The following is a 14,037-nucleotide window of genomic DNA, read 5'->3' as shown; positions in this document are numbered from 1 at the left end:
AAACAGAGCAAAGAAATAAAGAAGAAAGAAGAAAGAAGAAGAAAAAGAAAAAAGAAGAACAGCAATGGTGGTCGACCAGAAGAAGAAGAAAGTAGAAGAAGAAGAAAAGAAAAGAAAGAAACATACCTGGTGAAGAAGGGGTCGCTGATGGCTGACGATGGAAGAAGAAGAAGATGTGAACCCAACCCCTATTTTGTCGCTGAAGAAGAACTGGAGAAGAAGGGTTCGCTGCTCGTAAGAAGTGATTTCACCCAAGCCCTAATTTTGTTGTTTTAATATAAACCGATGCCTTTTCTTGCATTATTTTCAAATAGCGACGCCTCAAATCGCTTCTCGCATTGCAGCGCCTCTCGCTACAAAGGCAGAGGCGCTCGCTTTTCTTCTTCGCAACGCAACAGCCCAGAAATGGCGACACTGACTCGCCTCGCTCGCTACACGCTTTTAGCGCTGTAGCGAGCGCTATTTATAACATTGGTTTGATCTCCTGGGCAATTTTCCTAAATCCTTGTTATCTGAAAGTAGTTTGAATATCTCAGTAACTAGAGTTTACTACATTGTCCTTTGTTATGTTTGGGGAAGGCAGACTGTTGAACAGCATTTCTGATCCTGCTGCTCACCTGGATAAGAGTTTATTACTTGCATAAAGTATGGAGTTGTGTCGGAGCTTGTGCTTACAATCTCCTAAGGCAGAAGGTTCTCCAATATTTGATCTCATCCTATGTGTCATAAAGTAGGATTTCTGTAAAAGGAAATGAATGGAGCAAATGAATGCCTAATAGGCTGTTGACCCTTTTTATTTTTTGGACATGATGCCCTTTTTCATTTGTTTACATCTGTCTATGAAGTTAATTGATCTTGGACCATTGAATTACAACAATCTTCACGTTCTTTTTACTTTTTAGTTATCACCTTATTTTTGCATGAAAACTGATGGTATTTACTGTTGTGGTAGTGATAATATTCCACAAAGAGGAATCTTTAATATCTTCTGTATTATACATGTGACAGAGAGAAGTGGATACCCGCCATTTTATGCAAACTGCCCCTTGGTTGGGCTTGATTCCTGGTGCTGACGGGCAAATATTGCACTCTCAAGATGGGGGAGATAGCCCTATGGTCACTCTGTTTAAATCAGCAACTACTGCCACCGTGTCCAACCATAACTGTACAAATCCAACATCATTTCATACTATATCAAGACAAGCAGAAGCTGCTGGTATGTACCTTTACAGTATCTAGCCTTTTAATGAGCTTGTCGATATAATCATTTAAGACATGTTAAACAACTCATTATGGCATCTAAAGTCTGATATCATAGAATGCAGTCATGGTTCAAGTCTCTCTGGCACATTCCCCATTGGACTGTGTCACTGTGATGCTTTAGTACCATCATGCTTACAGTGTCCTCTTTTTCCTCTTGAAGAAGAGGAATTTAGTCTTATGTGCAGGAAAGCCCTATTACATAATTATATTAGGTACCAGAATATTTGCAACTTTTTAAAAGGCTTATCAGACAATTGGGATCCAAAAGACAGTGCAAACTTGCTTATTAGATATTTGGACTAGGAAAGATCTAAGTTGCTCTGACACGGCAGTTTACGTGCCGCACCCGTGTCGATACGACACTAGTATGTGTGTGGGATCCATACCGGATCTGGTCAAATAATTTTGTGTACTCTGACCACGACAGACGGAAAAATTTGAGACGAGATACAATTTGATTCCCGAAATCAGAACCAAAATTAGGGAAGAAGATAACTTACCGTATCTAGGAAATCAATCTTTTACTTATCTACAACATGAGAATGAAAAAGAAATCCACACTTTACAAACTATACGTAAGTATTCCTCAAAGTTTCTCATAATTTAGAGATATTTTTATATTTATTTTTTTGAATTATTTTGAGCCCGATCCCCGCACCCGTATCCGTACTAGGATTCGTATCCCCGAATCTTAAAATTTACATTCGAAGGATCCGACCTCTAGATCATAACCGTGTCGGACACCCGCAGCCGTGTCCGAGCAACTTGGGGATAGATATTGCCAACTTGCTATATCTTGTCTTTATTAGCATTTTAGTATCATTTTCGTTGCCATGTTTCACTAGTTATGAAGCCATTTGCTTTTAAGATGATAGGAAAAAACTGGACTGGTTCCTGTGGCTAATAAGGGTCTCTAGGTAAAATACACATATCATTGAGTAGTAAACTATATAGGAGCAAGATATCCTCTCCCTGTATCATATATTTTGTCATTTATTTTTTCAGCACATTTAGTGTGATTGGTAACAAAGATGTGGGCTTGTATATGTGGCGAAATTTTATGTGAATTTGGACGGTCCCACCGCGAGCAATAAATAAAGGGCAGCCAGGTGCACTAAGCTCCCGCTATGCGCGGGGTCCGGGAAAGGGCCGGACAACAAGGGTCTATTATACACAGCTTTACCCTGCATTTCTGCAAGAGGCTGTTTCCACGGCTCGAAACCATAACCTCCTGGTCACACGACAACAACTTTACCAATTATGCCAAAGCTCCCCTTCACCGCCAGCGATAAATAAATTATTAAAATTGCAGTTTAGGCTCATTTTCATGAATCATTTGAACTGAGTCCTTGCTCATGTATAGAAGGTAGTTATGAACTAGGGAAGCTAAGGTGGGAAGTTACTTCTGATTCCCTCTTGTTAAACACTCATAAAGATTCCTCCAATTTTGTCTCTCTTTCATGCTTTTGTGCAATTTCTATTTTCTTTTATTCCTTCTTTTAAGAACGGTAATGATCATAACTACTATGATTGTTACGTGACAACCAGTAAATCCTGTTATTTGTTTGAGTTGTTCTAAGTTGATAATCTTGTTTGCTTTATTCTTGTATCATGTAACATAAGCATTTCCCCTTTCCATTTTTGTTTCAGATTTGTTGTATAAGGCCAATATTAACACTGGAAGTGTGCTGGAATATGCCTTTGCTTTTACAAGTGCCGCATTAGATAAATACTGCAGTAAATGGAGTGCAGCCCCAAAGACGGGATTTATTGATATTACCACTTCCAAGGACTTCTACCGGATTTTCAGTGGACTCCAAATTGTAAGATACAAAACATCATTCGCTTCATTTGTTTTATAAAATTTCATTGCATTTTTAAGTTTTAACTGCATATTTCAATGGTTTTGAACACTAATGATGTCTTCAATGTTGCAAATTTGTTGTGCTTGTGCACACATTATGTTTGTCTCTGGTTACAAATTTACCTGATTAATACATCAACAACTATCAGCTGGACTGTCATGGAATCATAGTTTATGCAGAATCCCTGCAATTTATTACCTCTGTACCTTTTTCTGATTAAAAGAACTACCTCTATTCCTTTTTGTTTGACCTATTCCCTATTTTAGTCTATTAGAATGTTAAGTGTTTAGTGTTGGAGTAGAGTGTTAGAAGAGTTATGTTCTTATGTTAGCTATTGTCCCACACTGTAAAAATATCATGTGTTTTTATTCAACACTTATAAGTAGGTGTGCCTTGTGTTCATTAAATTATCAGGTCTTTAATATGTCTCTTCCTTTTTTTTTCCTTTTCACAGGGCATCGCAGCCTTTACAATCTTGGTTGAGACTCTTTTTTTTTTTTAATTGTTAAAAAAAGTCATGGTAGGGATAAGGTCTGCGTACACACTACCCTGTCCAGACCCCACTATGTGGGATTACACTGGGTATGATGGTGGTGTTGATTGAAGTATTGATTTCAGCAGTTGAGATTCAAATCGTTTATGCTTACCATCACGTGGCCATACACCTAACGGCCCCACCAATGTTTTCCTTATTTCTTTCTGCATTGTCCCAGTTGCAATCGATGCTGCTCATCCTTCTGCCAGCCAGTTCCCCTCTCCGGTTCTTTGGGTCGTTCCTCTGACTTACCCCCAGCAATAATCTACTCTGCCTTTTTTCAGAAAAACTTATATTCAAAGCAGCTTTTTCACACGCCACTCCTCTCTGTCCGGCTATTTAAATAGCTGTCACTTTTTGACGACTGCCTGACACCTTTTCACTGACCACCCGGCTCCTCTTTTCAGCAACCGTCCAGCGACTCTCTTCGCGCTCACCCCAGCGCCTTCTTTTGGCTACCTCTCCGATGGCACCACACCTCTTCTAGCGAATCTTCTAGTGTCACCTTGCCTCTTTCCTGTGACTGTTCCAGCGTTACTGTGCCTCTTTTCACCGACTGCATCACTACTTCTATTTCCTATGACCGTTCCAACGTCACCATGCACTGTACCTCTCTGACAATGCCACACTTCTTTCTGGTGACCATTTTCGATTCATCTCCTGGATACTGCTCCAGCAATATATTTTCCAACGACCAGAGCTTTTCCAGCCAGATTTGGCACGATTTTCCAGTATGTATTCCGACTATATCTACTTTTAATGTCTTCAACACAAAAAAATTCAAGTTGGTTTTCCCACTTTGACTTAGAGGGGACGTGTGAGGATGTTGAGAGTTAAAGTGTTAGAGCTTTATGTTCTTGTAGTTGATGTTGTCTAATTTAGAAAAACTATCATGTATGTTAACACCTATATATAGGTGTGCCTTGTCTTCACCAAATCATCAAGTCTTCATCTATCTCTTCCCTTATGTTCTTTTTTCACTTAATCTATCCGCAATTACTTCTTTCACGTAATGGTGACTTTTTTCCCTCTCCTTTCCAGGTTATCTGGATATGTTGTTCACTTTCGTTAGGTGGAAAGTTCTAATACAATTTAAATAACACAAAAGTTTTGACTCCCTACTGTTACTATGGTAGACTGTAATCTTTTTTGTGTACAAATTACGCACTTGCTTGGTGCAGTTTAATGAAATCTGTCTTGCTTATCAAAGATTAAAAGAAATAAAAAGAAAAAAGGGCAGCCCGGTGTACTAAAGCTCCCGCTATGTGCGAGGTCCGGGGAAGGGCCGGTGCACTAAAGTTTCTGGCTTCTGCTTTGTAATGTATTCGCTCCCTGCATTTTTTCAGAAGCTCTAAAAACAATATGCTTTTCCAGGTAGTCCAATATTGGTTATCCTCTCTAAATTAGTCAAAATTACTACTTGTAGTCCATGATAGTTTTTTTTACAAGTACTTGTAGTCCATGTTAATTAGTCTATTTAGCCAAGATATGATCTCTTCTGCAAAACTAAGGCCAACATGTTTCAGCATTGGTTTTAATATATGACAGGATAACGGATAACCCAACTACATTCATCAGACATATTTTTCCAACTGTGCACAACTCAATTAAAGTAGATATAATACAGAGGGACCTATAAAGTAATACCGTCATTATACAAGAAGCCAGGACTCTTTATTATTTTCTTAAATTTGACAATAAAGCAAGATATGTTAAAGGAAGACACCAATAAGAGAATATCATTACCTTTTCCAAAAAAATAAAAGAGGAATTCATTATCCTAGCGGAACTAAAAGTTACACTAGGTAAGTAGAACTGTCCAATCCCTTTGGAGTCGAGGGGGTGTCGTCAAGATGAATATTCCTCATGGGAAGCCTAAAAGGTTGTTCCCTAGCACCTTAGTGATTCATGGCCAAGATATAACCTTGTTTAGTACTCTGATTGTCAGAGAGTGGAAATATCTTTGGTGTAAACTGTTGATTTGACGTTGTTGCCAACTGTAGGAATACTTGGAGGAATCTGTTCAGCTACAATCCAACACTTACGAAATGTTGGGCGACTCAGTTGCTTGGGGTGGATGTACAATAATCTACCTGCTTGGCCAACAATTGCATTTTGAACTGTTTGATTTTTCCCATCAAGTCCTCAATGTTGCCGAGGTGGAGTCTGTAGCAATATCGCCAACCCAGAAGAATCCTAATTTCCTCCAGGTATGATTTGCGAATTAACCAAACAAATAATGCTCTTTGTTATTTTGAACATGTGGAACTGCATCTGTAAGAATTAACACTATAATTATGTTCTCCACTTCATGATGGCTTGTGTTTCTTTCAACTAAAATTATTCGAAACTGTGTCAACTAAAATTTTGTTGTGACAGTTTAATTGACGCATAATTATTCCAACCACTGCTCTCTCTTACACCCCCCCCCCCCACACACACACATATATATAGGAGATTATTGAATGATTTAGGTACACCAACTTCTCGTTTCATATAGTTCTGAGAAAGTGAAACATACAAACTGGGAGTTGTGTTTTTAGGTGACATGCTGAAAGCCTTATAAAAACAGGGTTTTGCTTCATGCTTTGCTGCTAATACCTTATCTTTACATAATTATCCAAAAGAAATAATTATGTTGATTGATGTGGTAAGACTTGAACCTAGAATCTCTATGTGCTATGATATCATGTGAAAAAAATCTGACCATACAACCAAAAGCCTTAGGGTAATTGGTATTAGAGCCAAGATCTTTATAAATCCTTTTAGAAGTCCTACACATCTCATGTGAAACCACTATATAACTCAACAGTCCCAGGACCTTAGTTGTGATCTGGAAATTTTTTATGCAATCATTATAGAAGGCTGTTAAACCTAACAAATGAGATTAAACAGAATCAAAGATCTAAAGAAGGCTATCATGTGTTTGTTAAGGGGTGCAGCTATGCTCCTGAAAGCTGTTTAGCTGGAAGATCCATCAAACAACAATAACAATGACAACTATGCCTCAATCCTAACCTAGTTGCGGCTTCTAAGATGAATTAGGGGTTTTCTGCAATTAGAACTTCTTTAACTTTACACTACATGTAAATCTCTAACCAAACTAAAAAGGCTACTGACAATCGCCAACCTAATGTAAGTCTGTCAACAATGACCTAATCCCAACTAATTCATATTGCCTATTTTGACGACTCTGATCTCGTGATGTGTTAGGTCTTAGAAGCCAAAATTCACTTTATATAATATAACACTGTTGGTCTCACAACTATTTTATAGATTTCTCATTCACTTTGGTAGGTATGTTATCACATAGCAATCCTATAATACTTATCTAGTTCAGCCATCTTATTCTGATGTTGTATTTTTGTTTTCTTCTATTATGTTTTTCTCTTGAAACTCTGAGAAATTTGAAATGTCTGCATTTAAGCATCCAATCTTGTTTGATACTATCACTTTACTTGATTATTCTTGTGGGTATTAAACTTGTAATGTTTATGCTGTCTTGTGTTAAAACTTTTTCTAATCTCCGTGCTCCATAAAATGATTCTCCGTAGTTCAAGCTTGTTGATTCCTTCACTAGTTTCATCAATTAATACAATATCATTTGCAAATAGCTTGCACCATGGAATCCAATCTTAGAAGTTGACCATACAACATAAATCAGATAATGAAATAAGGGCCTCAATTCTTTTTTACTTTCACTTTGTCTCCTTTCTCAAACAAAAGAAGAAAGATGAGGATTTCTCTTTCTCATCTCTGTTTACCCGTAAAACGGTACAATTGAATTTATACGTGGTTTATAGACAAGTGAGTCGATTTGACCCTAAAATGATAAATAAATTAGACAAAAATATAAGACTTAGCCTTGAAATCAATGTAAAACAGCAGACATCTCGGTCCTGGGAGCAGATCTTCCGGAGGTAGTAAGAGCAATGTAAATAAGCAAGAAAGTAAAATCGTATTGAGCTTTGAACAAAGTATAATGTTTGTTTGTCCGAAAATTCCTTTTTTTTTTTACAATGATGGTAGAGCTCACTATTTATAGCTGCACCTAGGGAACAAGGTCCTAGGATCAAGCCCCTCTTAAATGACAATTATGAGGGCCATTGAAGAATGTGTGACGGTAGGCAGTGAATACCATATTCTCTATAACAGACCGTGCACTTAATGCTATAGAATATGCTTCATTGAATGCTACCGGGTGGCAGGTATTTATTCCGCCTTTATGAATATCATTCCTCTTGTAACAAACGAGATCGTTGCGTTCGGACCCGACTGTCTTCTGTTTCGGCTCCACGTGTCGCTTTCTCATGCTATCATTAAATGTGAACATATTTTATCCTATACAGATAGTCCCCCTGTTTTCCGGTGGTATAACTTTGTGTCACCGGGAAATTGGTAGAGATAGTCCCCCTTAATATTATTCTATTATTCTAAAAGCTTAGGGCAATTTAATTCAGACATTAACATTATGGCATAGTATTGTTTAGACCTGTGTATTTGCTCCCTGCCCTATTCGGAGGGTCTAGGATATTTAGTTTTATATATCTTGCTGATCCTGAGTCTTTAGTTTATACTTTAATTTAGTCTTTAATTTATACTTTGTCTTAGTCCATATTATTTTACTCATCGTATTAGTGTCTAGTTGCAACTTGTCTTCTTCTAGTTTGGTCTATTGCCTTGTGTGTGTTAGTGATTCCCCTTAGTCTGACGTAGATATAGTGGCTGTGGTCTGGGATGGTCGAGTGAGGTCATGTCCTCGGGGGGAGCAGGGGGTAGGACGGGAGATAGGGCAGGGGTTAGAGGGCAGGTCGGGAGGCAAGGGAGGTAAAGAGTACAAGGGTGTCCATTGGTTGAGAATTGGGTCATGGAACGTAGGTACATTGACGGGAAAGTCTATAGAGTTGGCGAAGATCCTCCAGAAGAGAAGGATCAATATAGCGTGTGTACAAGAGACAAGGTGGGTAGAGTTGAGGGCGAGGGACGCGGACGGGTATAAACTTTGATACTCAGGAGTCGAGAGGGGTAAGAATGGAGTGGGTATCTTGGTGGATGGGGAGCTTAGAGAGTCTGTGGTTGAGGTTAGACGAGTGAATGATAGATTGATGATTATTAAGTTGGTGGTTGGAGAGTGCACTCTAAATGTTGTTAGGGCCTGTGCGCCGTATTCGGGCTTAGATGAAGAGGCTAAACGACGTTTCTGGGAGGGATTAGATGAGATTGTGCGCCAGGTTCCGCCTGCTGAGAAGCTATTAATAGGAGGGGATTTCAATGGTCATATTGGGTCGTCCACAGGTGGTTATGGGGAGGTGCATGGAGGCTTCGATTTTGGGGAGATGAACGGAGGAGGTACCTCGTTATTGGACTTCGTTGAGGCTTTTGGGTTGGTGATTGCGAACTCTACCTTTCCGAAGAGGGAGGAGCATTTGGTCACTTTTCAAAATGCGGTGGTGAAGACTCAGATTGACTATCTCCTCCTCAGGAAGTGTGACAGAGGGTTATGCAAGGATTGCAAGGTGAGATACTCACGATGCATCATAGACTATTGGTGATGGATATTGGTATTAGGTTAAAGAGGAGGAAAAGGTATGCTCGAGGAAGACTGAGAATTAGGTGGGGAGCCTTAACTAAGGATAAAGCCCAAGAGTTGGAGGGGCGATTGTCGGCAATGGGAGCTTGGAGGAGTAGTGGTGATGCAAGCACTATGTGGTCTACGACAACAAACTGTATAAGGGAGGCTGCGAGAGAGGTATTAGGGGTCTCGATAGGTGCCTCTGGCGGCCACAAAGGAGACTGGTGGTGGAATGAAGTGGTCCAAGGTAAGGTGGAAGAGAAGAAGGCGTACCTAAAGTTAGTTGGGAGCAAAGGTGAGGAGGAGAGGCGAGTTAGCATGGAGAGGTATAAGGTAGCTAGAAAGGAAGCTAAGCTGGCGGTCACGGAAGCTAAGACTGCGGCTTATGGTCATATATATGAGGAACTAGGGGAGAAAGGCTGGGAGAAAAAGTTGTTCCGGCTGGCCAAGTTGAGAGAGAGGAAGGCTCGTGATTTAGACCAAGTAAGATGCATCAAGGACGACGATGGTATAGTATTGATGGAAGATTCCCAAATTAAGAGGAGACGACAAACTTACTTTCATAAACTTCTAAATGAAGAAGGAGATCAGGATATTGTGCTAGGTGAATTGGAGCATTCCGAGAGTCATTGTGATTTTGGGTACTGCAGGCGCATTGAGGTTGAGGAGGTGGTGAGAGCTATAAGCAAGATGACTAGGGGCAGAGCGACCGGGCCTGACAAGATACCGGTGGAATTTTGGAAGTGTGTGGGGAGAGCAGGTTTGGAATGGTTGACTGGGTTGTTCAATGTTATTTTTAAGGTAAAGAGGATCCTAAATGAGTGGAGGTGGAGTGCGATGGTTCCACTGTATAAGAACAAAGGTGTTATTCAGAGTTGTAACAAATAGAGGGGTATCAAATTACTTAGTTACACCATGAAAGTGTGGGAGAGGGTGGTTGAAGCGAGGGTGAGGATGTCAGTATCTGTATTCGACAACTAGTTCGGGTTCATGCCGGGTCGTTCTACTACAGAAGCTATACACCTTGTTAGGCGGTTGGTGGAACAGTACAAAGATAGGAAGTAGGGCCTGCACATGGTGTTTATTGACTTAGAGAAAGCATATGACAAGGTTCCTAGGGAAGTTCTTTGGAAATGCTTGGAGGTAAAAGGTGTGTCAGTTCCCTACATTATGGCGATTAAAGAGATGTATGATAGGGCTAAGACTCGGGTAAGGACAGTAGGAGGCGACTCTGAGCATTTTCCGATTGTTATGGGGTTACACCAAGGCTCTGCGCTCAGCCCGTTCTTATTCGCCCTGGTGATGGACGCGCTAACACACCATATTCAAGGGGAGGTGCCATGGTGCATGCTATTCGCCGATGACATAGTTCTGATTGATGAGTCGCGTATTAACGAGAGGCTGGAGGTTTGGAGACATGCTCTTGAGTCTAAGGGTTTCAAGCTGAGCAGGACGAAGACAGAATACATGGAGTGTAAGTTCAGCGCTGAGCCGGGGAAAGTGGGCGTGGATGTGAGGCTTGACTCACAGGTCATCCCAAGTAGATGCAGCATCAAGTACCTTGGGTCGGTTATCCGGGGGGGAGGAGAGATCGACGAGGATGTCACACACCATATTGGGGTAGGATGAATGAAGTAGAGGTTAGCATCTGGAGTCCTGTGTGACAAGCGAGTGCCACCGATACTCGAAGGTAAGTTTTATAAAGCGGTAGTTAGACCGGCCATGTTGTACGGGGCTGAGTGTTGACCTGTTAAGAACTCGCATATCTAGAAGATGAAAGTAGCTGAAATGAAGATGTTGAGGTGGATGTGCGGGCACAATAGGATGGACAAGATTAGGAATGATGATATCCGGGAGAAGGTGTACGTGGCTCCCATTGATGACAAGATGCGGGAAGCGAGGCTCAGATGGTTCGGGCATATACAGATGAGAAGCCCAGATGCTCCGGTAAGGAGGTGTGAACTGCTAGTTGTGGAGGGCATGAGGAGAGGTAGAGGGCGGCCTAAGAAGTATTGGGGAGAGGTGATCAGGCAGGACATGGCGAGGCTTCAGATTTCTGAGGACATGTCACTTGATAAGAAGATGTGGAGGTCGAGTAAGGGTTGTAGGTTAGGAGGTAGTTGTGTCTTGCATTAGTTCGTTCTGTTGCTAGAGTAGTCTTGTAGGTTTTGTCTAGGTAACGGGTGGCAATGTCGTGTCTTACTATTTCTTTTTTAGTGCCGGACCTATTTACTAGTTGTCGCTTTTGTTTTGCAGCTTTCTTCTGGATTTTATGTTCCTGTTTTTCTTATATTTTCTTATGGTTTCTGTGATAACACTGATATTGTCTCTTTTTGACTTTTTGTCTTCTTGAGCCGAGAGTCTTTTTAAAACAACCTCTCTATCCCTTCGGGTAGGGATAAAGTCTGCATACCTACTACCCTCTCCAGACCCCATTAGTGGGATTTAACTGGGTGGTTGTTGTTGTAACATCATGGCATAATGGAATATACTGAAGATGTATTAGTTGAAATCAAGCAAAGGTGCCAAAATTAATGAAAAAACAAGATCAAAACTAACACAAAATGGTAACTAAAGCACCAAAAACTCTTGTATGTTAGTCTTTCACTATGCATAATCATAGTAGTGAAGAAAATGTGGCGATGATTTCAAAAGGAAAATGAAAAACTATGGAAAACAATATAGTAACTATTAATAATAATTGAGGGAAAGGATAAGTGTGGATTTGGAAGTCGTAGGATTTAGCTAGCAAGAAGTTCTTTGTTCTATCGGCTTGATTTACGATTCACCGTCTATAATTTCTGACATGAGAACCCCCCGGGGGGGGGGGGGGGCTAAACCAAGGGAGAACAATTAATTTTATTTGCAAGTGTTGTACTATAGATTTTCATTTCGTATCCTCTTCAATTCTCTTTATAACTATTGTTTACACTCATTTTGGTATGTAGAATATCATGTATTTTCCATCTAATCCTTTCAGCCCTTCATTGACCAAACTTCCTTTTCAATCTAAAGGGAATTGAAGGTTTGCTAGAAGCTATGAAGAAAGCTAGGAGGCTAAATAATCACGTATTTTCAATGTTGAAAGCCCGCTGCCCATTGGAAGATAAACAGGCTTGTGCGATCAAACAAAGTGGTGCACCATTGCATCGGGTAAAATTTGAGAATACTGTGTCTGCCTTTGAAACATTGCCACAGAAAGGTGCCTGAGATCTTGCTTCTATTTTCATTGCGGGAGCTGTCATGGTATGCCTGTGTTATTGTGTATGTAATATATCTATATTGCTGTACTTGTTGCTCTGACAATGAAGGATAGTACTTTATCAGTGATGGTAGAGATTCAGATACTGTAAAATTAAGTAAAACGAGTTCATCAAAATAGTTTCTGAGGCAGCAGAATGATATATTCAACTAGTTCAAATAATGATCCGATAAATAGGTAATGGAGAAAGAGCAGAGAGTACGCAAAGACTGCCAGATTAGTTAAATCGGGGCAAAATGCAGAAAAGAAAAAAAAATGAGTGAAATTTCCCGAATGCATAAATGACTATTTGTTTGAATTCATGAGGAAGGAGAACCTTTCTATTTAAGCAAAATGGCTAAATGCATGGACCTTTGATTCAAGCCAAAATTTTAAGGACAACCTGCGTTCGTTTTAGTCTTCAGAGTCAAAATCATGTCAAAAGAACAGAATATTGTTTGCTCGAGATCTCTTTGAAGTGCTGCGTTTAAAATTACAAAAAATAACTAAAAGAGTTTCAGCTAAATGCGCCAATAACCGTTATTATTAACCCAAAAATAGAATCACAACTGTAATCTAATAACTTAACGTGTTCCCTGTGGAGTTTTTTTTTAATATTAAAAAAGTTGACACTGTATTCATTCTTTAATCTTAGCCGGAGTTATTCTTGCCTAAGGGAGTTGGAGAGTCTAGCCAGAAGGACCTTATCTGTGAAAATCTTGGATGGATATATAAGTGTGTTCGGTATGAAAGGAAATTATTTTTAGAAAGTGTTTTTCATTAGTCATTGCCGATAATGTTTGATTACCATAAAATATTTTCATCAAAAAGGGAAAATAATTTCCCATATTTCTATGCTCAAGTAATTTTCTTTACAGCTATCTTAACTTTTATTTGATATTCTTCTTACAACAAATATTTAGACATAACTAATACATATTTAATACTCATAAATTTCATCAAACACTCTATACTTCGCTAATACTCCCTCCGTCTCATAGTATCAGTTGTGGTTACTAAAAATAATTATCTCAAATTATTTGTCATTTTAGAAATTCAAGACAAAATTAATTATTTTTTTCTTTTTTACCCTTAGTAATAATTATTGTTGAAGACTACAAAGACCTCAATTATGGACAACTTTATTCAAATAACAATGAAGAAAGGTTAAATATTGAGACATGAATAAGGGTAAAGTAGTCCAAATCCCATTAATTAATTTTTCTTAAGGAACATATACAATAGAATTATGACAAATAATATGAGACGGGGAGTAATATTATAACTCTATAACATGCTTCACCCACCCACATGCGTACAAAAGACTATTGTTGAAAGTTGGAGGGAGAAACCTATTTTCACCCGTGTTATAAATCACAACTCCTAAAACATAGTAAAAGATCATTTACTATGAATTGTTGCACAAAAAAAGTATTTACATTTTTTATTTGTTCTTCTTCACGTAAACTGTCAATGTGAACGTTCCTAGTCTCATCGACCATTATATATCACTCATTCAAATTAACCTCTTCCATTTACGTTCTCATAAGAACATTTTCCG

General features: G+C 39.3%; 1 protein-coding gene across 2 annotated transcripts in view; it reads left to right on the top strand.

The window, feature by feature from the left end:
• Positions 1 to 12,614, top strand: part of LOC107798886 (protein PIR) — a 42,250-nt gene extending 29,636 nt beyond the window's left edge. For both annotated transcript variants that reach the window (XM_075232870.1, XM_075232869.1), the window contains exons 27-30: positions 1,009 to 1,216; positions 2,914 to 3,086; positions 5,667 to 5,873; positions 12,251 to 12,614. In XM_075232870.1, coding sequence (XP_075088971.1) covers positions 1,009 to 1,216; positions 2,914 to 3,086; positions 5,667 to 5,873; positions 12,251 to 12,445 — 783 coding nt within the window. In that variant the 3' untranslated portion in view covers positions 12,446 to 12,614. The remainder of the gene's footprint in view (positions 1 to 1,008; positions 1,217 to 2,913; positions 3,087 to 5,666; positions 5,874 to 12,250) is intronic.
• Positions 12,615 to 14,037: the final 1,423 nt, after the last annotated feature.

Source organism: Nicotiana tabacum, chromosome 16 (assembly GCF_000715075.1).
Source record: "Nicotiana tabacum cultivar K326 chromosome 16, ASM71507v2, whole genome shotgun sequence".
In the NCBI taxonomy this organism is placed as follows: Eukaryota; Viridiplantae; Streptophyta; class Magnoliopsida; order Solanales; family Solanaceae; genus Nicotiana; species Nicotiana tabacum.
Note: the sequence above shows the minus strand (reverse complement) of the source record. Positions and strands in the feature narration are given on the sequence as shown.